Source organism: Protopterus annectens, chromosome 12.part0 (assembly GCF_019279795.1).
Source record: "Protopterus annectens isolate FY-2018-M chromosome 12.part0, PAN1.0, whole genome shotgun sequence".
NCBI classification, from domain to species: domain Eukaryota; kingdom Metazoa; phylum Chordata; order Ceratodontiformes; family Protopteridae; genus Protopterus; species Protopterus annectens.
The window spans coordinates 260,057,899-260,084,076 of record NC_056746.1 but is presented as its reverse complement, the minus strand read 5'-3'; the positions used below and the strand labels follow the sequence as shown (position 1 = coordinate 260,084,076).

The following is a 26,178-nucleotide window of genomic DNA, read 5'->3' as shown; positions in this document are numbered from 1 at the left end:
TGGAACAGGTCCTAGACGTGGCTTTCTAAGGCTGAAAACACACTATCACTAAGCCCTGATAATATCCCAGGATACCTCCTACATAATCTGAAACAAGACCTGTCAGTACCACTGGAATCTGTTTAACCAGAATCCCTTTGCACAAGGACGTGCCATCAGTTGACCTCAGGAACTAGACACCCATAAGACTAGTCTGATATGCAAAGCCATGGAAAGAATTATAATGAAGCGATTAATAAGGACATAAAAAACCCTCCAAATGCTGGATATAACCTATTTTGGTTTTATCAAGGGCAGATCATACCTACTCAAACTGGTGGACTTGAGAAGGTCAAAAAGAGACAAACGTGCAGTTACAACGTCATGGCTTTAATGATAAAGCTTTTGGATAAAACCCTTCATCAGTACAAAATGTTAAAACCAAGGAGACAGTTCTCAGATAGATGGGACCAAGGAGGTTAGAATAAGGGGTGATCACCTTTGCTAAGAGGCTATTCTGTAGCAGAGGGAGTCCTTAAGGGCTCTGTGCCTAGTCCACTGCTTTTTGGCATCTACTTCTGAGCCAACGTTAGGGACCTCTGGCTGACAAAATTTGCAGGCAATTGCAAAGTAAGAGCAGTTGTAGACTCACCTCTGAACACTAACATCCTACAAGGAGGACTAGCACAGTCAAATGACTGGTGCCAAAGCCACGGCTTAAAACTCGGTGCCAAGAAATGCATGAAGCTACTCTTTGGAAGGTCAGTCACTGTAGGAAGTTACTTCATAAAATAATGCACCGTTGTCAGGGATCTGGTACATATGTAGGTAGTAGTTTTCACCAAACGTGTGTTCAGGGTAGTAAGGAAAATCCTTCTATGCTTTTAAAATTGTAAACAAGGGCATGGCATCTTGGTCCAAGGAAGTCCTAATTTCTCTGTATTTGTCCCTCTTCAGGGCCATCATGGAGTACACTGCTCCCTTTGATTAGTGCCTGACCAGGTACATGTAACAACCTGAACGTCCACAAATGTTCCTCATAAAAAGAATACAAGGTGTAAACTGCATGTGCTTTGCAGATTGCTTCAAAGGCATGCAGACTGTTGAGAGGCGCTCTGTGCCTGGCATACAAGGCATCCTTGAATCCCACTACAAAACTAATAGGATCAGAATTACTTGATCTAGGGATTTTAACTTTGCTTGCAATATAAATAGGAGCTGTTGGAGGGACAGGTCTGCATCTCACAGAATTCCCATTCCCTGGAACAGGCTTCCCATCCATGTGAAGCACAACTTTTCCCTGACCCTTTTCAAGTGAATGGGAAATGGGAAGTACGTGTTGGATCTAGCACCTCTGTCCTTAATGGACACAGCCTATAAATCTTGCTGTAACTTAACACATACCCCTTAAAATAATATTTACGGCACATAAATGTGCAGGTTACATTTGAGGTGCTTGGCTAGCCTTATAACTGTCGCAGTGGTCGTTGGCCCAGTGTACACCTACAAAGTACTGGGCGTAAATGTAATAATCATCACCCAGTACTGGCGCAGTCAGGCGGAGGAGGTAACCACACACACACCACAAATCCAGTCTCACATAGACCTATCGCAACAGCAAACCAAACACATAAACACACAAAAACATACTCGGAGGCTCCAAATAAAAATCTTCCCAAGCAGCAGAGACCTCCAAAGCAGACATCCAAGCAACCGCTACCCCACGACAATACCCACGTATCACATAGTTCACAAAGTCAGTGTGCCACACAGTCACAACCCTTAAGGCTAAACAACACACCTAATACACTTGTAATAGGTGACTCTATTGTCAGACACACTGACGTCCTACTCACCAGGCTGAACAAGGAGAAGGTCACTGTAAGCTGCCTGTCGGGTGCCAGGATCCGCCACATAACACAAGCATTCAGGTCACTCCAAGGCAATTACAAATATGGCTCTGTCATTGTCAATGCTGGTGTGAATGACCTGAGACGTACCTCCCTGGACTACATGAAAAGAGACATATAGGAGCTCTCTGATCATGTAGCCCAGGCCGGTATGACCCTGACCTTGAGTAGCATCTTACCCTCACCAAGAATGATGCCACAGTATAAAGACAAACTGATCAATTTTAACAATTGGCTAAAGTATTGGTGTCATTCAAAGGGGATCCAGTGTCTGTCAGCCTGGGATGACATGCTCGACAAGCCACGTTGCTTCGCTAGGGACGGCTTGCACCTGTCACCCCTGGGCTTTCGAATATTGGCTAAGGCTCTTGCCAACCCCATAGTGCCTTTTTTAGGCAAGGCTCAAAAGACAAACCCACCTCCATAGACAACACAAGGAAAAAGAAACTAAGGGTAATGCTGCTCAACGCCAGAAGTCTAAACCTCAAGATGCACGCACTCGAGGCTCTCCTCAGTATGGAGAATATCGATATCTGTGCAGTAACAGAAACCTGGTTCAAGGCTCCCGAGAGCACCCTAGCACTACCAGGTTATACCTCATACCATGCTTTTTGGCCCCAAAACTCAGACCGAACCACAAAAGGAGGGGGAGTATCCATATTCATCAAAGATACCCACACCTCCAGGTTAGTGGCACTGCACAAAGCATCGGAGACCATCCATGTGCAACTAACAGTGGGCAAAACTGCCTTTCAGTTTGTAGCCTGCTACAGACCACCCTCCCAAACTCAGGAACCCCACTCAGCTTTCCTGAGAACAGTGGAGAATATGAAGGTCTCTCCAAACACCATCATATTGGGTGACTTCAACTACCCAAACATAAACTGGGAGCACTACTCAAGCCCCAACACCCTCGCCCAACGCTTCCTAGAATTTATAAACTCAAATCCTATGGAACAACTGGTCACCACTCCCACAAGAGGGGAAAACATATTGGACCTGATCATCACCAACATGGGGACTCTGTTCCATACCAGAGGTATACCCCTCATTGGTAAGATCTGACCATAAATTAATCTCACTGGACATCCATATCCCGTCCCCACCCCCAGCCAAGGAAACCACGTTGAAGAACTTCTCAAAAGCAAACTTCACACTTCTCAAAACTGAGGTGGAATCCTTCAGAGCCCCCGGGCCAGTGGAAAATATGGCCCAAACCACAGAATCCTTTACAAACGCATTCTATGGACACCTACAGGAATGCATGGATCGTGCTATCCCAAATAAAACCAAGACTCACTCCTCCAATGGCAGGAGACCTGTCTGGTGGACCCCGGCCATAAATAAGCTATACAAAAGAAGGAGGAAGCTACTGCATGATAGAGCAAAATCCCAAAAAAGGAAGGCATCTCTGATCAGTACTAGCAGAAACTACAATCCCTCATAAAATTATCTAAGGCCAGCTTCGAAAGAAAAATTGCACAAGACGCTAAAGATAATCACAAGGCCTTCTTTAGTTATGTCAAGAACCTGGGTGGCAACTACCAGATATGCTCTGAGTTAGTGCAAATTGACAAAAAATACACTGAACCCACAGTCATTACCAGCATCCTGGCAGACAGGTTCAGTGCAAACTTCTCCCCCCTTCCCCCCCAAAAAGAGCAAATGTCTATCCCAACAGTGTGTAGCCTCCCTGACATCACAGATGCACAGGTGAGAGCTGCCCTCTCCAAAGCAAAAAACACAGCATCAATGGGACCGGACAGTGTCCCGGGCTGCGTCATACATGAGCTCCAAGAAGAACTGAACCCTCACATAAAGTCACTGTTCAATCTCAGCCTTACTACAGGATATGTACCCAAGGTATGGCGTACAGCAACAGTGGTCCCACTCCACAAAGGACCCCGGAAACTATCGCTCTATAAGCCTGACTAACCTGGTCTGCAAAGCTATGGAGCGTATCATCATGGAACTCATAAACAAAGACATTGGGAACCTCCAAACACTGGATCCTACCCAATTCGGCTTTAAGGGCAGATCTTGCCTCTTGAACCTGGTCAACTTCTTTGAAACAGTCACCAAGGCCATAGATGAAGGGAAGGTAGTCCACACAGCCTACCTGGACCTCGCAAAAGCCTTTGACACAATACCCCACTCTGGCATCATAAATAAGCTCACCAGCTTAAGTATCAACCCCTATGTCACAAGATGGGTTGCAAACTGGCTCAGGGATAGAACCCACATGGTCAGAATTGCAGGTGCTATGTCAGACTCTAAACCAGTTACAAGTGGCATCCCACAAGGCTCAGTCCTGGGACCTCTCTTGTTCGGTATATATTTCTCTGAGGTACAGGCTAACACGGGAGGACTATGGCTGACCAAGTTCACAGATGACTGCAAACTGGGTGCCATAATTGACTCGCCGACTGACACAAGCATCCTCCAAAAGGGTCTCACAGAGACGGATAACTGGTGCCAGAGCCATGGCCTAAAGCTAAATGCCAAAAAGTGCATAGTCATCCCCTTTGGGAAAAACAAAGTGCCCACAAATTACCACATAGGTGGTAATCCATTAAGTATGGAAGAAGTAATTAGGGATTTGGGGACCCAAGTAGATGGCAATCTCTCCTTGGACAATCATGTTGCCAAAGTGGTTAGAAAGACCTTCTATATAGACCACCTTATCATGAAAGGGTTCACATCTAGATCAAGAGAGGTCATTGTGCCCCTCTACTCATCACTCATCAGTCCCATAATTGAATACAATGCCCCATTTGGGATGTACCTTACCTGACACCTGCAGCAACTGGAAAGACCCCAAAAGTACCTCACCAAGAGGATCAAGGGACTCAAACAGATGCCCTACGCAGTTAGGCTAATGAAACTCCAGCTCTACTCAGTTGCTTACCGCCTACTCAGAGGCGATCTGTGCCTGACGTATAAAGCCATGTCCAAACCAGAATTAATGGACATGCTCCACCTCTGGAAATCCAAATCCCTTAGAGCTACACGCTCCAGGGTCTTAAACCTCAGCACAGAAATAAATAGGACATGCTGGAGGGACAGATTCATATCCCAGAGGCTCCCCTCACTCTGGAACAAAATCCCAATCCATGTTAGGCAGAGCCCCTCAATGACCCTCTTCAAGAGAAATCTTGACGAATGGATGGGAGATCGTAGGTTTACCCCTGGGATCTCTTCTGTGTCCCTACTAGACAGAGGCACAGTAAACTAACCTTAAAAGGGCTATCTTCTGTGACCTACTATACAGAGGCACAGTCAACTAATCTAAAAGGGTGGCGAAAGCCAAACACACTCTAGCTAGGCTTATAACTGCCCTAGGGCAGATAGCCTAGTATCAACCTATGAACAGGACAGTTTAAAATGTTATTTATATTGAAGTGTTATAAAGGAAAGAAGATTGTTTTAGTGCCATAGAAATTATGTTTTGGTTCCCTTTAAACTGATGTGCTTTTCACAAAGTGTTGTTCATAGAACTTGAAGGTTTGAAACGCCAGAAGCAAAACACTCTGTTAGGCATGGCTCAAGAGTTGCCATATATCCTGAGATGCATCACTTACATATATGTGGAGCTTAACACTGTGTGTGTTGCAGCTAACCGATAAAGAAAGTATGGCAAGCCTGTGCAGTTCTTCAGTAAAAATATTTTCAAATGTTAAAGATAGGAAACTTTCTTTGCTAGGTAAATCTTGACTGTAAATCTGGTAGCACATCTTGTAGTAGTTTAATATTTAATAGATGAAAATGTTAAGTGAGAGCTTTGCATGGTAATGTGTACAGTCCATATTTATTGAGACTTGTACTGTTTATATTTTCAGGTCAGGGACATGTAAAAGCATACTGTTGTGCCAGCGTCGTAAAACAGCTGCAGTTTCCAATCTACAGGTCAGCAGAGCTCTGGAGTCTCCTAGCCATAGTGTTGAAGCAACTGATGGCACTGGAGGAAATGCACTGAAAGTTTTGAGAAGAAGATGTAGAATAAGGGGTGAAGTAAACAAAGCTAATGGTGTAGCCTGTATAAAAAATAATATAAGCACTACAAACTCTGCTATTACTAATCAGAAGAAAGAGAAGAGAGTGCAAGACTCTCTAAAAGAAAATGGCAGAGGTGGCACACCCACTGAAGATTTCAAGCCATGCATGCCCAAGCTCTCAACCTTAAAACATGATGCTGCCTGTTGCACAGTCTTGGCTCATAGCAGGTAGAGTGGGAAAACATTTTCATCTTGAGATATGTACATTATGCATGAAGTATTGTGTTTATTATGTTAATATAATTTGATTACTTTTATATGAATTTAAGTTTGCCTGTGTCACAAGTGATAATTCAGTAAAGGTGTTTGAAAAAAAAAGATACATACATTTTATGCAAACCTCAGTTTTAGATAAATGCTGTTTTAGTCTTCTGGTTCTTGATGGAAAGGTGACTCCAGAAATCATCAGTCTCTACCTACTCAGAGGCGATCTGTGTCTGACGTATAAGGCCATGTCCAACCCAGAATTAATGGACATGCTTCACCTCAGGAAATCCAAATCCCTTAGAGCTACACACTCCAGGGACTTGAACCCCAGCACAGAAATAAATAGGACATGCTGGAGGGACAGATTCATATCCCAGAGGCTCCCCTCACTCTGTAACAAAATCCCAATCCATGTTAGGTAGAGCCCCTCACTGACCCTCTTCAAGAGAAATCTTGACGAATGGATGGGCGATCGTAAGTTTACCCCTGAGATCTCTTCTGTGTCCCTGCTTAACAGAGGTACAGTAAACTAACCTTAAAAGGGCTACCTTCTGTGACCTACTATACAGAGGCACAGTCAACTAATCTAAAAGGGTGGCAAAAGCCCAAACACACTCTGGCTAGGCTTATAAATGCCCTAGGGCAGATAGCTTAGTATCAACCTATGAACCTATGAAATTTGTGTGAGTTTCTTCATCTCTTGTCTTTCATGCTTGATGTCCCAGTCATGTAGTAGCACTAGAGATTTTTGTAAGCTACTTTGGCAATAACTCACTTTTTGCTGTGAGTAATGCAAGTACTGAAGGATTTACACATAGCTGGTATAATTGATTGCAAGGGCAAAACCTAGTTGCAGTAACAAAATCCACTTTAGGTAAATTCTGCATTACCCACACTCAAACTTGAGTTGTGACATAGCCTAAAACATCCTTCTCAACTGAAAGGAATATAATAGCTTTCATTCTGCTTAGTAAAGGTAAAACTTTTCTATGCTTCATTTCTTACTCTTTACCCATATAGGTTTATAGGTGAATACTAAGCTAACTGCCTTGAAGGGCCATTTTAAGCCTAGTTAATAACCCAAGGTCAGAATGAAACTCTCTCTACCTTATGTCTGTGAGGCAAAGATCTAAACCATTATGTGAAGAATGGAAGCTGCGTGGATACCAGTAAGACAAGGCGATATCCTGGACAACCAGAAAAGTTTATTGCTCACACAGTTAACAACGCAAAAATAAAAATAAAAAACAGTTTAAAATCCACAAATTTAACGAAAATACTGAGCGCTTTCACCCGCTCGACTACCTGCGGGTTTCTTCAGAGTACATTGAACAGTTCTCTGCACCAGCCTTATATACTAACTTAGTGAATTGTTAGTAAATTGTTAATAGATTAATTAAATTAATTAAACGGCCATTTGAAACAAATTATCAATAAAAATGTTCTTTCCTTTACAAAATAACCTAAGGTCCACAGTACTAAATAGTTTGTTGAACACTTTGTTGTTGTTATATCATATTGTGTGTTATATGAAAATCTAAGATAAATAAAAATACACATACTAAAAATATTAGTAGATGGTACATACATGAATATGCTTTAAAAATTCTGTGAGGGTGCTGATGTTGTTAAAATTTATAAAGTTTGTTATTTGATAAGCATTTGTTAAGCATTTGTGAGGGCATAACCTATAAAAATAATTATAAAAATAACAAGGACTATGTGTGTAATATATATGTTAGTTGAGTATATAAATAAATAAATAAATATAATATATTATATAAAATAATCTTTTATTGTTTTAAAAAAACCATTCTTGAATATTCATATTGGTAAATATGTGTGTATACTCATAAAAAAACATATATTACAAAGGTGTCAATTAGTATGTATGTTAAAATCTATCGTATATGAATAATAGTTAATATTGAAATTAGTAAATATAGTGAATTGAATGATTAAATGATTAAATAGTTAAAATTGATTCATACTATATGAACTCAGTAATGATGCCCAAAACATAATTTTGTAAAATTGTTGTAAAATTGTGATGAAACTCAAATTAAACACAAATGGATTTCTGTTTGAGAATACTTGCAATGCTAATGTGCCCATTCAGACCTGGTGTTGTACCAGCACTGAAACGAAGTTGCCACAAACATTCTTTTGTTAAGAGCAGGTTATCCAAGTCCCCTTCCTTTTCCCAAGGGTTATATATTCTATCTATAATAAAAAAGATGAATCTTTTGAAATTACTACATGTAGTACTGTGCATGTAAAGAGCATTAGTTTCTTTTTTATGTTTAATGTCTCTTACATGTTCCATGATTCTCTCCTTTAATTTTCTTTTAGTCTTCCCTACGTAGTATGCTGGGCATGAAGTGCAACTAGCTAGGTAAATAACCCATTTCGTATTGCAATTACATAGTCCAGGGCATTGTAGTGTTTTGCCATAGTTATGTACTGTACAGTAAGGTCCATCATTTATGTACTTACAACTTTTACAAAATCCACACTTTTTCATTTTTGATGTTTTGTATCCTTGTGTCTTACTTTCAAAAATCTCTTTCAAGTTGGTGCCCCTACTATATGTAATTCTCGGGTATGTACCTAGGGTTTCTTTAAGTTCTCTGCTGTTGTTTATTACGCAATTCCAAGTATCATTTAGAATCGTTATTATTGCCTTGGAATTAGCATTGTAAGGTATAATAAATGAATCCTTTTTGCTTGTCAAATCTTGTTCTTTTGACCTTGTAGTTTCTCCACTAAAAATTATAGGTTTGTATTTTGTGTCCCTATCCCTTGATACTTCCTTACTTAGAGAATCTAAAAGGTTTTGTGGATAGCCTCTTTCAGCAAACATATCCTGCAAATATTTACTCTCCTGTAAGAAATTCTGATCGTCACTGATGATACGTGAGAGTCTAACCAGTTGACCTTTCACCAAATTTCTCTTTTGGAAGTGGGGATGGTTGCTATCATAATGTAAGTAACTATTTGAGTAAGTTTTTTTGCGAAAAATATTGGATTCAATCTTACCATTTTTATTGTACATTCTTATGTCTAAGTAATCACACTGTTCATAGTATATTTGAAATGTAAACTTTAAAAAGCTAGTACTGTTATTTAAATAATGTATGAATTCTTTTATTTCACCTTCTTCCCCTTTCCAGAAGATCAGAATATCATCCAGGAATCTTACATAAAAAATAATATTCTCCCAATACATTGATGCAAAAACTTCTTCAGTCTCCCAATGTGCTAAAACTAAGTTAGCATAAGTGGGGGCGCATCTAGCCCCCATTGCCACTCCTGTACATTGTTTGTAATGTTCCCCTTCCAAGATGACATAATTATTGTTCAGTATCATTTCCATAAAATCAACTAATAGTTTACGTTTAACAATGTGATAACCACTGTATTTATCCAAATTTTTTTCAAAATACAAAAGTCCTTCTTTGTGTGGTATAATACTGAACAAATTAATAACATCTATTGTTAACATAAAATACTTCTCTCCTTTGTAATTTTCATTAAATTCTCTCAATTTTTCTAAACAATGCCAAGAGTCTTTAATTATATGTGAAAAACTTGTGCTAATACCCTTACAATGTACATCTACAAATTTAGCTATTGTTTCAAGTTTAGAATTTTTAGCAGAAACAATTGGTCTGAGGGGTGGGTCTTGAATACTTTTGTGTACTTTAGGTATGCCGAATATGGTTGGAGTGATCGGATGCTCAACAACTAAAAATTCATATTCTTGTGTGTTAATCATGCTCTCCATCAAATAATCATATAGTATCCAGTCAATTTTTGTGTATGCTCTTTGTACCTCATACTTAGAAACTTTATTGTATGTTTCTTCATTTTCTAACATAGTTACCATTTTGTTGATGTAGTCTATTTTTGGCATGATGACTACTCCACCTCCCTTATCCGGCTTCATGATTCTGTATTTATTGTTGGTACAAAGCTCAGAAATACAAAGTCTCTCGGTGTCAGTTAAATTATCCTTTAACACTTGTTTTTTCTTTAACTCCCTCCGTATTTGTGACTCACATAAAGATTCATAAACCTGAATAATTGAATTGCTGGGAGGTATGAATGTACTGGATCTTTTAAGTGTGATGGCTCTGGTCTCAACTTTAATCTCCTCAAGTGTCTTTTCTTTAGCAAAAAACATTTTTAGATTGAGTAATCTCACGTACAATTTCAAATTAATAAGAATTTTGCCTATGTCACTTTTAAAGTGTGGGACAAATGTGAAACCCCTTTTGAATAAAGAAATATGACTTTGGTTCAAGTACAATTCACTATAGTTATAAATGTTAAAACCACCACTATTAATTACATCACAAACATCTGGATTCACTTTTTCAGAGTTAAAAGTTGTTGGATCAATGACACTAAGGACTGTGAGGTTCTCGTCATTCGTTATTGGTCATATCATCTTCAAAATCAGTACCTAATAGGTTGGAATTGTTGCCAGTCCCATTTTCAGTGCCATATTCTGTAGTGACGTCAGTATAAGTTAGTTCCTTTGATATTTCGAGTAAATTGTTACAAATCGAACCATCTAGTAATAATGGGAGTTTGTCCTGAAATGTGTTTTCCTTCCTTGATTCGAGTATTGTGTTTTGTCCCCTTGGAACCTGTCTCTTATTCTCTCTGATCTCCTTAGTTGGGGTTGCTCTAAAAAAACATCACTCTCTCTGTAAACATCCCTTTGTACTGTGTTGCCACTAAAATGTCCATAATTGTTTACACTGTTGTTTACATTGAAAGCTGTTTTTTCATTGGTCTTGTCGTAGTTCCTATCGTTGTGGGCAGAAGATTTTGTTTTGTCATGTTGCTGAACAGATAATTTAAAGATAATCTAAACCATTATACCAAACCCACCACCCTGTGTGTGTCGCTGTTTCTTCCACGTTATTTGCTACTCTTGGATTCACATGATAAAAAGGACATCGTACTTTGAGGTTTTTGGACATTTCTGATATAGTTTATCTCTTGAGATTCATATTTTGTGTGGGATTTGCTGTAGTTTGACCTTTGGTAATCATTTCCCTGTCTGTTGATGAGATAGTCACTTTTTTTTACTTTTTCTGCACTGATATTTCAAATTTCTGTCCACAAATAAGCAGTCATCCCTGTAGATTTTGGTTACCCTTTTGCTCTAGTATTGCCCTTGATTTAGGAATCTGTGATAGCAATGGAGATTTGGTAGTTGATGCTTAAACTTGTGCCACTTGTAGTATGCTGTCTACCTGAGTTCTCAGCACCTGAAAACTGACCATGAAATTTGAAAAACATTTTAGAAGAGGAATCTTAACTGGTCAAGAACAGTCTAATTTAAAAAAAAAGGGTTGTTGCCTAAAGATGTTTTGGAGCTGTTCATTTCCTGGGTTTCTAAAGAGTCTTTAGGTAAGACGTCTTACACTAAAACAGAGAATAAGACCACCTAAAATGGTTTATATTCCTAGGGAGTTGTCTCCTTTCCCCCTAAGGCCTTCAGAAGGATAGAAAGGGAGTCTCTCTTCAGTATTGGTGTATCCAGATTAACTATTCATATGGTGGAGGACTGTCCTCCTAAGTCTTTCAGAATTAAATATGTTAGGAAGGAAAGTGTGTTGGTTATCCCTTTTTAAGGTGCATCTTCCCAAGACTTTCCCTTATGGCAGGTCTCTCCATTCCATTTCTTGCCACATGTCATTGTTTCTTGAAATTGATTGGCTGCCTAAAGCTATTGGGTATCATCTTGTCCCTTCAGGGCCAAACAGGAATAGTGCTGTCCTCCCATCTTTGGTGACTGCTTCCTCATTGGCCCTTGTTCTGGAGCATATTTGCCATTAATGATTATGTCCATGAAGGTCTCTGTGCCAGTCTCAGGACTAGTGTTGCAGCCCTTGCTTAAAAAAATTGCCTCCATTGCGTGTCCCACTATTAGCTTTGTCTATAGTCCAATCCAGATCTACAGCTGAGCCTTTGAGAGCTTGTGATGATCTTCCATATCAGTGTTGTAGTATTCTTTACATTTGGGATTCCCTTCCTAGGGCAAGGGCAGCCCAATACCCAGCCAGTATACCAACATTAGCTTGCTTTAAGGTACGCCATACATCACACATATCCACCTTGCGTAATGTAGGACATAAAGATGACATCTGACATACCTATCTCTTGATCATTGGTCTGAATTACTACATTCCGTTGCTGGTTTCGGAGTCTTTGCAAATCCCCATTGAGGTTTATTTTTTACTTGTCTTTTTGGTTGCTTGTGGGGTTCATTTAATCCCAGAAGGGTAAATGCCAGTGTGGGAGACAGATTACCCATAAAGACCTCCACGAACCGTGTTTGTTTTGCCTTGGCGCATCGCACGACAATAGGTCCTGTTCTATCTGTCAGGCTTTTGTATCAAAAACTTTTCTTTGGCTCTTTATCTTGAGAATCAGTGACTTAAACTTCTCGCGAAAGATACTTTGGAGGGACAGCTGTCAAGGAAGAAGACTAAGAAGCTTCGGCTGGAATCTTTTACTGTCCAACCTCCACCAGACGTTTCTCCTGTGGTGAGTGGGTGCCCAAAGGTTTGCCTGGCTTTGTTGTCAGATTTTTTGCAACAACCGGGTTGGAGGCCAGAGAAAATCCGGCTTTAAGCATGCCCGAGCAGGCTTTGCAGATGTCTGTTTCGGGCGTTCTAGGGGAACCATGGTTGATCATCTCCAAGTGGCCTAGGGGTGTTTCTCAGATTTTTTAGTGAAAGAAGAAGTTCCTACTGCTGGTATTAAATGCCGTGCTGGGTCAGAGCTTTCCAGCTTTTACAAGGCAGACATCCCATTAAAGAAAAAACAAAACAATAAACATGTTTCTCCTGCCCCTAGGGATCCACAGAGTGAGTGGCAAGCCTTCACTCAAGGTTTGTTTAATGCTTTGGTGGCATTGAAACCTCCTCATGGGGTTTTTTTCCAGCTCCTCCTTGGTCCTCTACTCCACTTAATAGACCCAGGAAACAGGATTCCTCTGAGGAGTTGGATTCTAATGAGGAATTCCTTGTCTACTCTTCTCCAATTCCTTTTCCTTTCGATTGTGGGTCAGAGGAAGAGGAATCTACCAATCCTAATACTCCCTTTGAAGAGATTTCTTTTGGGGACACAATCTCCAGGATGATGAAAATTTTTTTAAATGGGATTGTGCTTAAGTCTCTGAGATCCGTAAGAGGTATTATGAGTTACGGCAGATGGAATCTCCTAAACCTTCTGTTATTCCTCCTGTTTTGGCTGCTTTGTTGGATGTATTTTCCAATACCTCTAAAGCTCCTGATTCTCAGCCCCCTACTCTCAAGAAATATTGGCTGCCTTGGCCTTTAGGGCTATTAATTATCAGCTCCATATGCCCAGGTATGTGTTGGCTCTTCTATCTTAGACTTATCTTGTTATTTCTGATCTTCCAGACTCTGATGGTAAAACCTCTGCTCTTTCCCTGTTAAGGACCTTCTCACAGGTAGATCGACATTCCATCAAGTGTAGTTATGATGCAGCAGATGCTTCTTCTAGGGCTGCTGCCTTTGGGTCAGTGATGAGGCGGTATTCTTGGCTTTGGCTTCAACCATTGCCTGATGATATCAAGGCTAAGTTGATGGATGCCCCTCTTATTAAACACTTGTTTGGGGAAATTGCTGCTGATTTATTTAAGTGCCTTCAGGACATGGGAAGGCTTTACAGGAGCTCAAACATGTGTTTGTTTTACCTGTTCCTAAATTTTAGAAAAACTACCCCAATAAGCCAGCCTTTGTTCACAGGCAATCTCACTCTCCTCCTATTACCAAAAATGGTAACAAGTGGGCTCATCCTGCTACGGCTACTCCAGACTTCAAGGCTTTAAAATCTTCCTTTCCAGATAAAACCAGGTGCTTTCTGAGTATCTATTTCTTTCCACCCATGTTCCTCTTTCTCTTCACGTCTTTCTCTCTCTTCCAGGTTGGCTACAGATGACTCAGAATTCCTGTTGTTTTTTTTTCCATTATTCACCAGGGGTATTTCATGGTGGGGAAATCTCTTCCCCCTTTTATGGGCATTCCTTAGCTGCTTCGGGAGCAACTCTCCTTTTTCCCTCAGAGATGCTTTGGGACCATTTGACTCAGGGTACCATTCAAGAGGTGCCTGTGTCCCAAAGGGGGAGGGGACTTTACTCCAGGAAGTTTTTAGTACCCAAAGAAGAGGGCACTTGGAGATCAATTCTAGACCTCGGAGATCAATTCTAGACCTCTCTCATCTAAACAATTTTGTGAAGGTGCCCATTTTTCGAATGTTGTCCCTTCAGACTTTGTTTCCCCTTTTGCTTCCTTAGGCTTATATGGTGTCTGTGGATCTCAAAGATGCTTATCTCCATATTCCAATCCATCCCCTTTTCAGGAAGTGTTTGTGTTTCTCTGTTGCTTCATGGCATTTTCAGTTCTGTGCTTTGGCCTTTCTACTGCCCCAAGGATATTCACCAAATGCCTCACTCTTGTGATGGCTTTTTGCAGGCTTCAGGGGTTCCAGGTATTCCCTTACTTGGATGACCTCCTGTTTCAGGCATCCTCTCCAGAAATCCTGTTGAAAAATCTTCATTTTGCCATATCCCTTTTTCAGAGCCTGTAGTTCACAGTGAACTTCAAAAAGTCTTCTCTGACTCCTCAGGATCATGTTTTTCTGGGTTGCAAGGATTCAGACTGTGCCTATGCTGGCATCCCTGCCTCCTCCCAAGGCCTTAACTCTCATTTACTTCTTTCAAACTCTCTTTCCTCTGGCCTGCATTACAGCCAGGGAGTTTGAGAGCTCTGGCATTCATGGCATCCAGCATCCCTACGCTCCCTCTGGCCAAACTCCACATGAGAAAGTTTCAGTGGTTCCTGAAGTCAGTTTAGCTTCAACATGCACGTCCTCTAGAATTTGTAGTTCCTCTTCTACCTTGTCTCAAGAAGAAATTTCACTGGTGGATCCAGCAGTTGTCTCTAAATCCAGGGTTCCCTTTTCATCCCCCTCTTCCCTCTCAGGAGCTGTTCATAGATGCTTCAGATGTGGGATGGGGAGTGGCTTTTCGCTCGTTAAAGGTACAGAGGGGTTTGGTCTCCTCTTCAGCAGTAGGAGCATGTCAGTGTCAGAGATGAGAGCCCTTCTGATGGTTCTTCAGGCTTTTCATCCTCTTTTTCTGTAGTACCTCTCAAAGTGTTCACAGAAAACAAGTACAGTTGGGTAAAATCTTACCATAACGGTAGATGTCCTTGCCTTCACTGCTTCAGTATTCGTAACATTCGGGATTCTGTGCCATGGAAGCCTATCATCCGGCCAGTATACTAAAGACTTCCTGATCCATTAAAAGGTACTCCTGAACGTCCCTCAAATGCTCCTTACATACCGTAGGGCATGAAGGTGACATTCAGACTTACCATAAACAGAACTGATTGCCCCAGTAGGAACACCAGTCCAAGGAACGTAAGAGGTAACCTGTTCATCCAGGAAGGAAAGGACTGCGGGAAGGAGAGAGGGACTGAATACTGCAGCAGTAAAGACAAGGGCATCTACTGTTATGGTAAGATTTTACACAGATGTACTATGTACTTACATTCAGTGGTGCAGTATTTGTAGCATTCTGGAGAGTGTTAGAGCTCGAGGAAACTTGGGAGGGGGAAGGAGAAGAAGAGTCCCCTAAGAAGCCATGGAGAATGGCACTAACAAAACTGGCCCTAGCATTAGAGATACCATCCAGCTTGTAGTGTTTAGTAAAGGTATGCACAGAAGACCTGGTAGCTGTTTCAAGAATAGAATTAGCATTTAAACACTTGTAAACACTTGAAAAAAGCACCAGAAGAAGCCACCACTCTAGTAGAATTAGCCTTGACTGAAGAAGGAAGGCTCTTGCCATGAAAGGTATAACAAAAGGAAATAGCCATAGAAATCCAAGAAGTAGTAGTTTGCTTCAATACAGCTATACCCACAGATCTAGGATGAAAAGAAACAAGCAACTGATCAGATTTCCGAATAGCTTTAATCCGATCCAAATAAATTCTGAGTTGCCTATGCACATCCAAAGTATGCAGCACCCACTCACCGTCATATTGTGGAGAGGGGAAAAAAGTAGGCAGATTAATGGACTGATTAAGGGAAAGCTCATTAACCACCTTGGGCATAAAGGAGGGATTTAGTGCATAAGGATACACCCTATCCTTATGAAAAATCAAAAAAGGAGGACAAGCCATAAGGGTCTGCAACTCAGACACCCATCTGGAAGAAGTAAGAGCTAACAGAACAGTCTTCCAAGAACAATGTTTCAAGGAAGCTGAAACTGCAGGTTCAAAAGGAGCCTAAGTCAGCTTCTCCAAAACAAAATTAAGATCCCAAGCAGGGTGGAACAGGCTTCCTGGGAGGTCTAGTATTAAGGAAGCCTTTGAGAAATTGTTTAACCTCTCATCTAGAAGCTAAAGGTGGAGATAAAGGCAGACAAGCAGAGACTGCTGATAAGTGGGCCTTAATAGAAGAATAGGCCAAGCCAGCATTGAGCAACTCCCACAAATAAGAGAGAACCAAAGGCACATCCACAGTAAGTGGGTTCAGATTATGAGGCAGACACCAAATAGAAAACTTCTTCCATTTGGATAAGTAGAATTTCCTAGTTGTAGCTTTCCTGGCCTCCTCCAGGACTTGCAGCACGTCCTCAGAGAAAAGGTGTCTATGAGGGATCAAAACCCTATCACCCACATGTCAGTTGAATCGTTGACAGATTGGGATGGATGAGAGATCCCTTGTCTTGTGTGATTAGATCCACCCTGTGAGGTAACTTGTGATGATTGCACCTGGCTAGATGTAGAAGAGGGAACCAGTGCTGTTGTGGCCAAAAGGGAGTCACCAACAAGGTTTTGGGAGCATCCTGTTGAATCTTGAACACGACTTTCTGAATGAAAGGAAGAGGAGGGAATGCATAAAGAAACATCCCCTTCCAAGAGAATGAGTGGGCATCCACCTTCCATACCAAAGAGTCTGGCACAAAACAGAGTAAGTTGTCTGCTCAGAGGGGAGGCAAAAAGATCCAATTGTGTACCCCACAGGTAAATAATATCCAGAAACACATCCCTGTGAAGCAACCATTTGTGGGACTGAGTTAAGGACTTGTTCAGATTGTCTGCCATAATATTCTGACTGGAAGGGATATAAACCGCCTGAAGAGTGACTTGATACTTGACAGCAAGATCCTTAGAAGTGCTAACTGGCAGAGAGAGTAAGATCTCATTCCTCCCTGTTTGTTGATATACCACATCACTGTGGTATTGTCTGTGAAGACCTTGGGACCCCTGGAGAGAAAAGAGGATGAAAGGCCTAAAGAGCCAGCAGAAAATCTCTCATCTCTTGGATGTTGATGTGTTTTCTCCACTGGCGAGGTAACCACACCCCCTGTACTTTTATGGAGCCAAAAGTCACCCCCCAACACATGTCTGAAGCTGTTCCTGAGAAGGTTGAGGAATGCCCATAAAAGAAGGGTGGGATTTCCACACCATAATGTACTCCCGATGAATGATGGACAGAACCCAAGAATCTTGAGTGATCTGAAGCCAAGCAGGAAGAGAAAAAGAAAGGTGAAGAGAAAGGAATGTGGCTGGGAGGAGACAGGTAGTCATACAGCACCTAGTTTGTCTGGAAAAAAAGGGTTTGGAAACCCTGAAAATTGAGTAGCATTAGCAGGAGGAGCCCATTTGCCACTGTTCCTGTGTTTAGTAGAAGGATGGGACTGTCTAAGAACAAAGGCAGGCTTAGCTGGATAGTTTCTCTGAAATTTATGCACAGGAGAGAAAAAAACATGTTTATGCTCCTGTAAAGCCTTACCCGTATCTTGAAGGGACTTCAACAAATCAGCAGCAGTTTCCCCAAACAAAAGTTTAGAATCCAGGGGGAGCATCCATCAACTTAGCTGTAATATCATCAGGTAGAGGCTGGAGCCTAAGCCAAGAATATCTCCTCATAATTGAACCAAAAATAGCTGCCCTATAAGAGGCAATAGAATAATGAATGATTTGAGAGGAAGTCCCTAGCAAGGAAAGAACAGAAATTTTACCCTCAGACTCAGAAAAATCAGAAGTAAGTTGACAGGACAGGCCTGAGAAAGAAGAGCCAACAAATACCTAGACATATGGGTCAAATAATTAATAGCCCTAAAACCTAGGGTAGCAGAAGTGTAAACCTTACCAAGCCATTCCATAGCTCTGCTGTCTTTGTCAGAAGGCAATAACTTGGGCGAAGGCAGCAATTGAGACAGCATATCAGAAGCAACAGAGACAACAGAAGGGTCAGCAGCAGGACATTTATACAAAAAGAAACAATCCTTAGCCACACTATAAAACCGGGTGTGTATTATAAAGACAAAAGTTTACTTACCCCAATACCTAAACGTCGACCCGTCTTCACCGAACCGCATATACACCGAATGCCCTAAACCGTGAAATTCAAAATGTCGAACTGTCATACTTGTCCCACCCCACCGCCCGCTACATATTACCTACACAAACAAACTAAATAAACCACATACATACACTGACCAAAACCCTACTTCTAACCCTAAACTAAACCCTACTTCTAACCCTACACTAAATCTTACATATACCACCATGTATGCACTTAAACCGCACCCTAACATCCGTAACTATCGCACGCTTACCTTAAAAAGCTAACCCAAACAAACTAAATAATCCACACATACACTTAACAAAACCCTACACTAAATCTAACATACATTACCATTTATGCACTTACCTTAACCCGCACCCTAACCCTAAGGTCCGTAACTATCGCACACTTACCTTATGGAGCTGTACCGCTGAAGGCCAACTACGACGATTCGACATTTCCGCTTACGGTCTTCTGGAAGATCGATGTTTTCACAGGTTCGATGAAGACGGGTTGACGTTTAGGCATTGGGGTAAGTAAGCGTTCATCTTTTTAATATAGACCCTATAAAACCTATCAGGCATCTTGGGAGCGGGGGTAAAGAATCAGGAGCATGAAGGCATTGAAAAAAACATCCAGCAAAGCAGCCAAAACAGGAGGAATAGCCGCAGGTTTAGAAGACTCCAACTGTAGCAACTCATTGTACTTCCTGTAGATATCAGGACCTGAGCACAATACCACTTAAAAAAATCCATCATCCTAGAAAGTGTGTCCCCAAATGAAATTTCCTTAAAAGGAGCATCAGTACTAATAAAGTCCTCCTCTTATGACCCATAGTCCAAATGAGAAGGAATTTGAGTATAAGTCAGGGATTCAGCATCAGAATCTGTCTCTGTCTCAGAAGAATCCTTTTCTCTAGGCCTTTTTAGGGGCGTAGAGGACTGAGGAGGAGCAGGAACTGAAACCCAGTGAGTAGGCTTTAGTCATTAAAGCAGAAAATAGCTCTGAGTGAAAGCCTACCAGTCACTTTGAGGATCCCTATGAGCAGAAGAAACATGTTTGTTTTTGTTTTAAGACATCCCCTCCAAAAAAGCTGAGAAGACTCAGACCCAGGACAGCAGTCAAGAACTGTAGTAGGAATTTCTTCCCCAACTAAGATCTAAGGAACTCCCCTAAGCCCCTCATAAAAAATCAACCGTGGTTCCCTGAATGTCAGAGTTGGATGCCTGCAAAACCTTACTGGATGTGCTGCCAGTCAGAACCTCACTGGCTTCCAACATGGTCGTGGTAGAGGAATCTGGCAACACAGCCTGCTGAGCCTCCAGGTTTGTGACAACCTCAGGAGAAATAAATACCTGGTAGAGGCTGGACAGGGGAAGATTCCATTTGCACCATCTTCACCTTCTTCCTTAATGGCTGACCCTCTGGGCAGGAGATTCCATCCATTGAATCTTTAGCAAGAAACTTAAGAAGTTGATTCTCAAGATACAAGGAAAGAGAAGAAAGTCTACTGTGAAGGGTTTTCAGAACAAATGTCTGAAAAATAGAACAAGACATATGGTCACAAGACACTCCTAGACAAAAAAAAAGACACTTATGGTGGCGATCTTTATGGGGAGTCTGCCTCTCACACTGATATTTACCCTTCCTGGTTGGCATTAACCCGAAGGAGCACAAAAAAAAAGAAAAGAATAAGAGTAGATAATTAGTGGAGAACAAAAATGCATTCAGCTGGCAAAATGTATGCAGGTAAACAGAGCGGTGGAAAAAATGCATTCGGACTGGCGGCAAAGAAGTTATAGTTATGGCAAGACTGAACGTCACCTTTATGCCCTATGGATACGGAGGGAGTGCTTGAGTGACATTCAGACGTACCTTTTAATGCGACAGGAAGTCTTTGGTATACTTGCTGAGCATCAAGTTTCCACTGCAGGAAATCCCAATTGTTTCAAATACAAATATTGCAGCAGTGAATGTAGGGACATCCACAGTACTGTAGTATGTAAGCAAACAGCAGGGGGGGGGGGGGCAAGATCTTGTCTTCTTTGACAGTTGGCACTTCTGGTATGGGATCTTGCTGTTTGTTATCAAGTGACTCTTCAGGCAGCTTACATGTCCTCAGGTCAAAACACTGTGGCAGACGCACTGAGCAGGTCCTTAACTCAATCCCGCGAATGGATGCTTCACAGGGATGTGATTTTGGACATTGTCCACCAGTAGAGTACTCCTCAATAGATCTGTTTGCCTCCCCTCTGAAAAAGACAACTTTGCCTATTTTGTGCCATAGTCCTAGGTCCTCTGGTGTGGAAGGTGGATGCCCAGAAGGAGATGTTTCTTTATGCTTTCCCTCCCCTTCCCCTTGTTTCTAAAGTCCTTTTCAGAATTCAACAGGACACCCCCAAAATCTTGTTTGTGACTCCATTTTGGCCAAGACAGCATTGGTTTCCTCCTCATCTGCATTTAGCCAAGGGCAATCATCAAAAGTTACCTCACAGAGTGGACCTACTCCCACAAGACAAGGGATCTCTCTTCCATCCCTACTTGTCCAATCTTCAACTGACACTGTGAGTGATAAGATTTCAATTCCACATACACCTTTTTTCTGAGGATGTGCTTAGGGTCCTGCAGGAGGCCAGGAATCCCAGTACTAGGAAATCATACTTAGCCAAATTTTAAGGTTCTCTGTTTGGTGTCTTTCTAGTAACCTCCACTTTCTGTGGATGTTTCTTTGGTTCTGTCTTATCCGTGTGAATTGCTCATTATTGAATTACCTTATTCTTCTGTTAAGGCCCACTTATCAGTTGTCTCTGCTTGTCTGACTGTAGCTTCTAGGTTTGAGGGTGAACAATTCCTTAAAGGTGTCCTTCATATTAGGCCTCCCAGGAAGCCTGTTCTTCTCTCTGGGATCTTAATTTTGTTTTGGAGAAATTCACTCAGGTTTTTTTTGAGCCTACAGCTTTCAGCTTCCTTGCAACATTGCTCTTGGAAGACTGTTCTTTTGTTAGCCCTTACATCTGCCAGATGGATATCTGAGCTTCAAGCCTTTATGGCATTTCCTCCTTTTTGGTGTTTCATAAGGACAAGGGTATCATTGTGTACTAATCCATCCTTTTATGTCCAAGGTGGTGAATACGTTGTCTCTTAATCAGTCTATCCATTTGCCCACTTTATTCCCTGCATGAGTTGTCCCTTAATCAGTCTATCCATTTGCCCACTTTATTCCCTTCTCCACAGTCTGCTAGTGAGAAGATACGGCACACGTTAGATGTGCATAGACAACTCAGATTTTGTTTGGATAAGACTAAGGCTATTAGAAAATCTGATCAGGTTTTTGTTTCCTTTCATCCCAAGTCCCTGGGATTAGCTGTATTCAAACAGACTTTTTTTTCTTGAATTTCAAAGGCTATTTCTTTTTGTTATTCTTTACATAGTAAGAGCCTTCCTTCTGTAAAGGCTCATTCAACTAGAGCTGAGGCTTTATTCTGGTATTTTTTTTTCAAGGGATTAGATACTAACTACTAACTCTGTTCTTGAGGCAGCTACCTGGACTTATGTGCATGCATTTACCAAACACTGCAGGTTGGGTGGACTCTCCAGAGCTAGAGCTGATTTTGCTAGGGCCATCCTTCATGGCTTCCTGGAGAGCTCTGCTGGTCTTTCCTCCTCCCAAGTTTTTTCCTGAGCTTTGGCACTTTCCCATATGCAACATGTTTTGTTTTATTAAAGAAGTGTATGATTTTATCCATGGTGACCAGTGCCTTTGTGATTTTTTTCCATTGGACTTCTGTTGGGACACTGGATTTTAATTCCTGTGGGTGTCATTTTTTTGTTTTTGCTGAGCATATGTAAAGAATACTGCAACAGTGATATGGAAGGACATAGTATAGCTGTGTAAAATCTTACCATAACAGTAAATGTCCTTCACTTCACTGTTGCAGTATTCGCTCCCTCCTTCCTCCACCAGGTCCATTTTTGGATATACTGATTATCTTTCTGGTTTTCTTGGACTAGCATTCGTACTGGGGCTATCAGTTCTGAAGATGGCACATCCAGACGTCATCTTTATGCCCTACGTTATGCGATGAGAACTTGTGTGATGTGTGATGTATGGCATTTGTTAAAGCAGCCTAAGGCTTTGGTATAGTGGCCAGAAGTTGTGCTGCCCTAGGCAGGGAATCCCAGATGTTTAAAGAATACTACAGCAGTGAAGGGAAGGGCATCTACCATTATAGTATTATTTTACACAACTGTACTTTCATCATGATGGAAGACTTAAAGGTCCCCAGCAAAAGCAAACTAGGCAGTCTTGAGCTAAATTCTGCCTCAAAATCATCCACCCAGAGACCTTCCTGTTAAAAGATATGCAGAGAGATCATGCAAGATTAATCACTTCAGCTCCCTGTTGGGTTTCCATGTATCAAATTCAGAAAATAGAGGTGAGGCTGATTCCCTAGTTGCCCCATCCAGATGACCTTAAAGTTTTAGAAAATATTTGGGAGATGACTAGTTGCTTTCCCTTTGGCTCTAGAAAAAGTACTGCAGGACACCTTCAGATCTCTTCTTTCATTTTCCTGGGTGGTACTCTAACAGAAAAGCTGGTAGTGATTTTCTCCCAAAGAGCATGGAAGGAATCGAGTGTGGAGGCTTCTGTGTCTGGGAGGCCAGACAGGATTCTATGGCTATTTGAGTACTGGAATTGTTGCATGCAGAATCCAGTAGTAGACTCTGTTGCCAATATGGTGGCCCTAAAGAAGGTTCCCACTCCAGAAACTTCAGTGATCCACCCTCCAGAGTAGAACTTGAGGGTGTTGGATCACTTTGGGAAGTGAGTCTCTGCATCGTGTACCTTGAGGTTTCTTTTATGTCTGGCAGTTGATGCTAAGGCTGTGAGGTGTAGATGTTCAACATTCTTACTGCTGCAGTAACCTTTGACTATTTGGGTTGCATGCAGCCCAGGATACAACAACCGGACAGTCTTCAAAAAGCTTTGGCTTCTTTCCACATCTACACTCTGACTGCTAATTGGTTAGTCCCTTGGAGGGAAATAAGCAGTCAGAAAGTAAAAATGTCAGTACTTTCTTGCCATCTCAAGGTAAAGCAGCTGTGAGCTATAGGCTTCATTTTTGGCTGTTAAGTCCTCATAGGGTAACTCTTCCATATAGAAAATATTGCATTTTTAAATATTTTTGATGTATTTTTACAGTGGATATAAAAAGTGTGCACACCCCTGTTAAAATCCCAGGTTTTTGTGATATAAAAAAAATGAGACCACAATAAATATTTCAAAACTGTTTCCACCTTTAATGTGACCTATAACTTGTACAATTCAGTTGAAAAACAAACAAATCTGTTAGGAGAAAAATATAAAAAATAAAAAATGTACAATAAGCTGGTTGCATAAGTGTGCACACCCTTAAACAAATACTTTGTTGAAGCACCTTTTGATTTAATTACAGCATTCAGTCTTCCTGGGTATCCACCTGCCATCAGTTAAAGAGACTGATTAACCCCAAGTAAAGTTCAGCTGCCCTAGCAGGATTTTCCTGACATTTACTCAGTTTCCTGCTACAGCAAAAGCCATGGTTCGCAGAGAGCTTACAAAGCATCAAAGGGATCTCATTGTTGAAAAGTATCAGGAGAAGGGTACAAAAAATATCCACAGCATTGGATATACCATGGAACACAGTGAAGACTCATCAGAAAGTGGAGAAAATATGGGACAGCAGTGATGTTGCAAAGAACTGTCCATCCCTCCAAAAAAGATGAAAAGACCAGACGAAAACTGGTCAGGGAGGCTGCCAAGAGACCTGCAGTGACACTGAAGGAGCTGCAGGAATTTCTGGCAAGTACTAGTTGTATACATGAGACAACAGTCTCCTGTATTCTCCATATGTCTGGACTATGGGGTAGGGTTGCAAGACTGAAGCCTTTTCTTACACACAAAAAAATCCTGGCCCGCCTAAAATTTACAAAACAATACACCAGGTCTCCCAAAAGCATGTGGGAAAATGTGTTATTGTCTGATGAGACCACTTTTTGGCCACAATTCTAAAAGGTATGTTTGGCGCAAAAACAACACTTCGCATCACCAAAAGAACACCATTCCCACAGTGAAGCATGGTGGTGGCAGTATCATGCTTTGGAGTTTGCTTTTCTTCAGCTGCAACTGGGGCTTTAGTCAAGGTGGAGGGAATTATGAATAGTTCTAAATACCAGTAATTTTTGGCCCAAAACTTTCAGGCGTCTACTAGAAAGCTGAAGATGAAGAAGAATTTCACCTTTCAACACAATGACCCTAAACATACATCCAAATCAACAAAAGAATGGCTTCACCGGAAGAAAATTAAAGTTTTGGAATGGCCCAGCCAGAGCCCAGTTCTAAATCTAATAGAAAATCAGGTGAGCTGAAGAGGGCTGTGCAGAAGGGATGCCTTCTCAATCTGACTGATTTGGAGCGCTTTTGCAAGGAAGAGTGGGCAAATATTGCCAAGTCAAGATGTGCCATGCTGATAAGACTCCTACCCAAGACTGAATGCTGTAATTAAAAGAAAAGGTGCTTCAACGAAGTATTAGTTTAAGGTGTGCACACTTGGCAACCAGCTCATTGTATGTTTTTTATTTTTTATATTTTTCCCCTAACAGATTTGTTTTTCACTTGAATTGTACAGGTTACAGGTCACGTTAAATGTGGGAAAAGTTTTGAAATGATTTATTATGGTCTCATTTTTTTATATCACAAAAACCTGGCATTTTAACAGGGGTGTGTGTACACTTTGTATATCCACTGTATTTTCTGAAAAATACAGTCAACAGTTTCTAATCTTACCTTTGCACCACAGCTTGTGGTATGGAAACTGCCGAGCAACACCTTTACCCATTAGGGAGCATTTTCTTGTTGTATTTCAGCATGAAAACCTGTTTTGAAAATACAGTTTCCATAAGCTTTCATCACTGAGGAAAAACAGCAGACGTTAACCTTTGTGGTATTGGTGTAGGAAAAAATGTGTGCTGTGTACATAAACTTTAATAGGTGCACTACCTCACATGTGTACCACTGCCCCATTAAAATCTGTGGATGCCAATACATGTTACCTCAAGGTAATGTCACAGTTAACATGCTAAATTTATTTAGGCCACAGTTTAGTAAAAAGTTTACATAGCTTTTTTTTTTTTAAGTTAAAAATGACTGAAATACATAACTATAGACAAGTTCAAAAATGCTTTGTGATATATACCTCATATTTTAAAATGAGTTTAATAACATTAGATGTGAAGTTGTTCTATCTCGCCATTCATTCTTACAGATGGGTTGAGAGCCGATCCTCAGCTCCAAGTCGGCCTACTACAAAGCTCGAGGTTTACAGACAGTTCGAGGCCAAGTCCCTGTCCCATGATGCACCTAGAGTTACCCCAGATCTAGTTTGCCGCTGCAGTAGATCGGAGGTTCCTTGCACTGCTCGGGCCAGTATAATTCTTTCTGACTTTCTAATATTTCTAAAAATATTTCTAAAACAATATTTAGATTTAGTATTTGATCATGTTTAGTAGTGTTAGCCTTATAGTTGTTAGTAGAGATATTCCTTCTCCTTTTGGCCTCGTTTTTTATATAGGCCTTT

At 41.1% G+C, this 26,178-nt stretch overlaps 1 protein-coding gene across 1 annotated transcript in view; it reads left to right on the top strand.

Annotated features, from left to right (window-relative positions):
* LOC122816492 (dynein axonemal assembly factor 8-like) overlaps nt 1-26,178 on the top strand; it is a 3,534,829-nt gene that overhangs the window by 1,035,085 nt on the left and 2,473,566 nt on the right. The window contains exon 8 of the mRNA XM_044089323.1: nt 5,729-6,112. Coding sequence (XP_043945258.1) covers nt 5,729-6,112 — 384 coding nt within the window. The remainder of the gene's footprint in view (nt 1-5,728; nt 6,113-26,178) is intronic.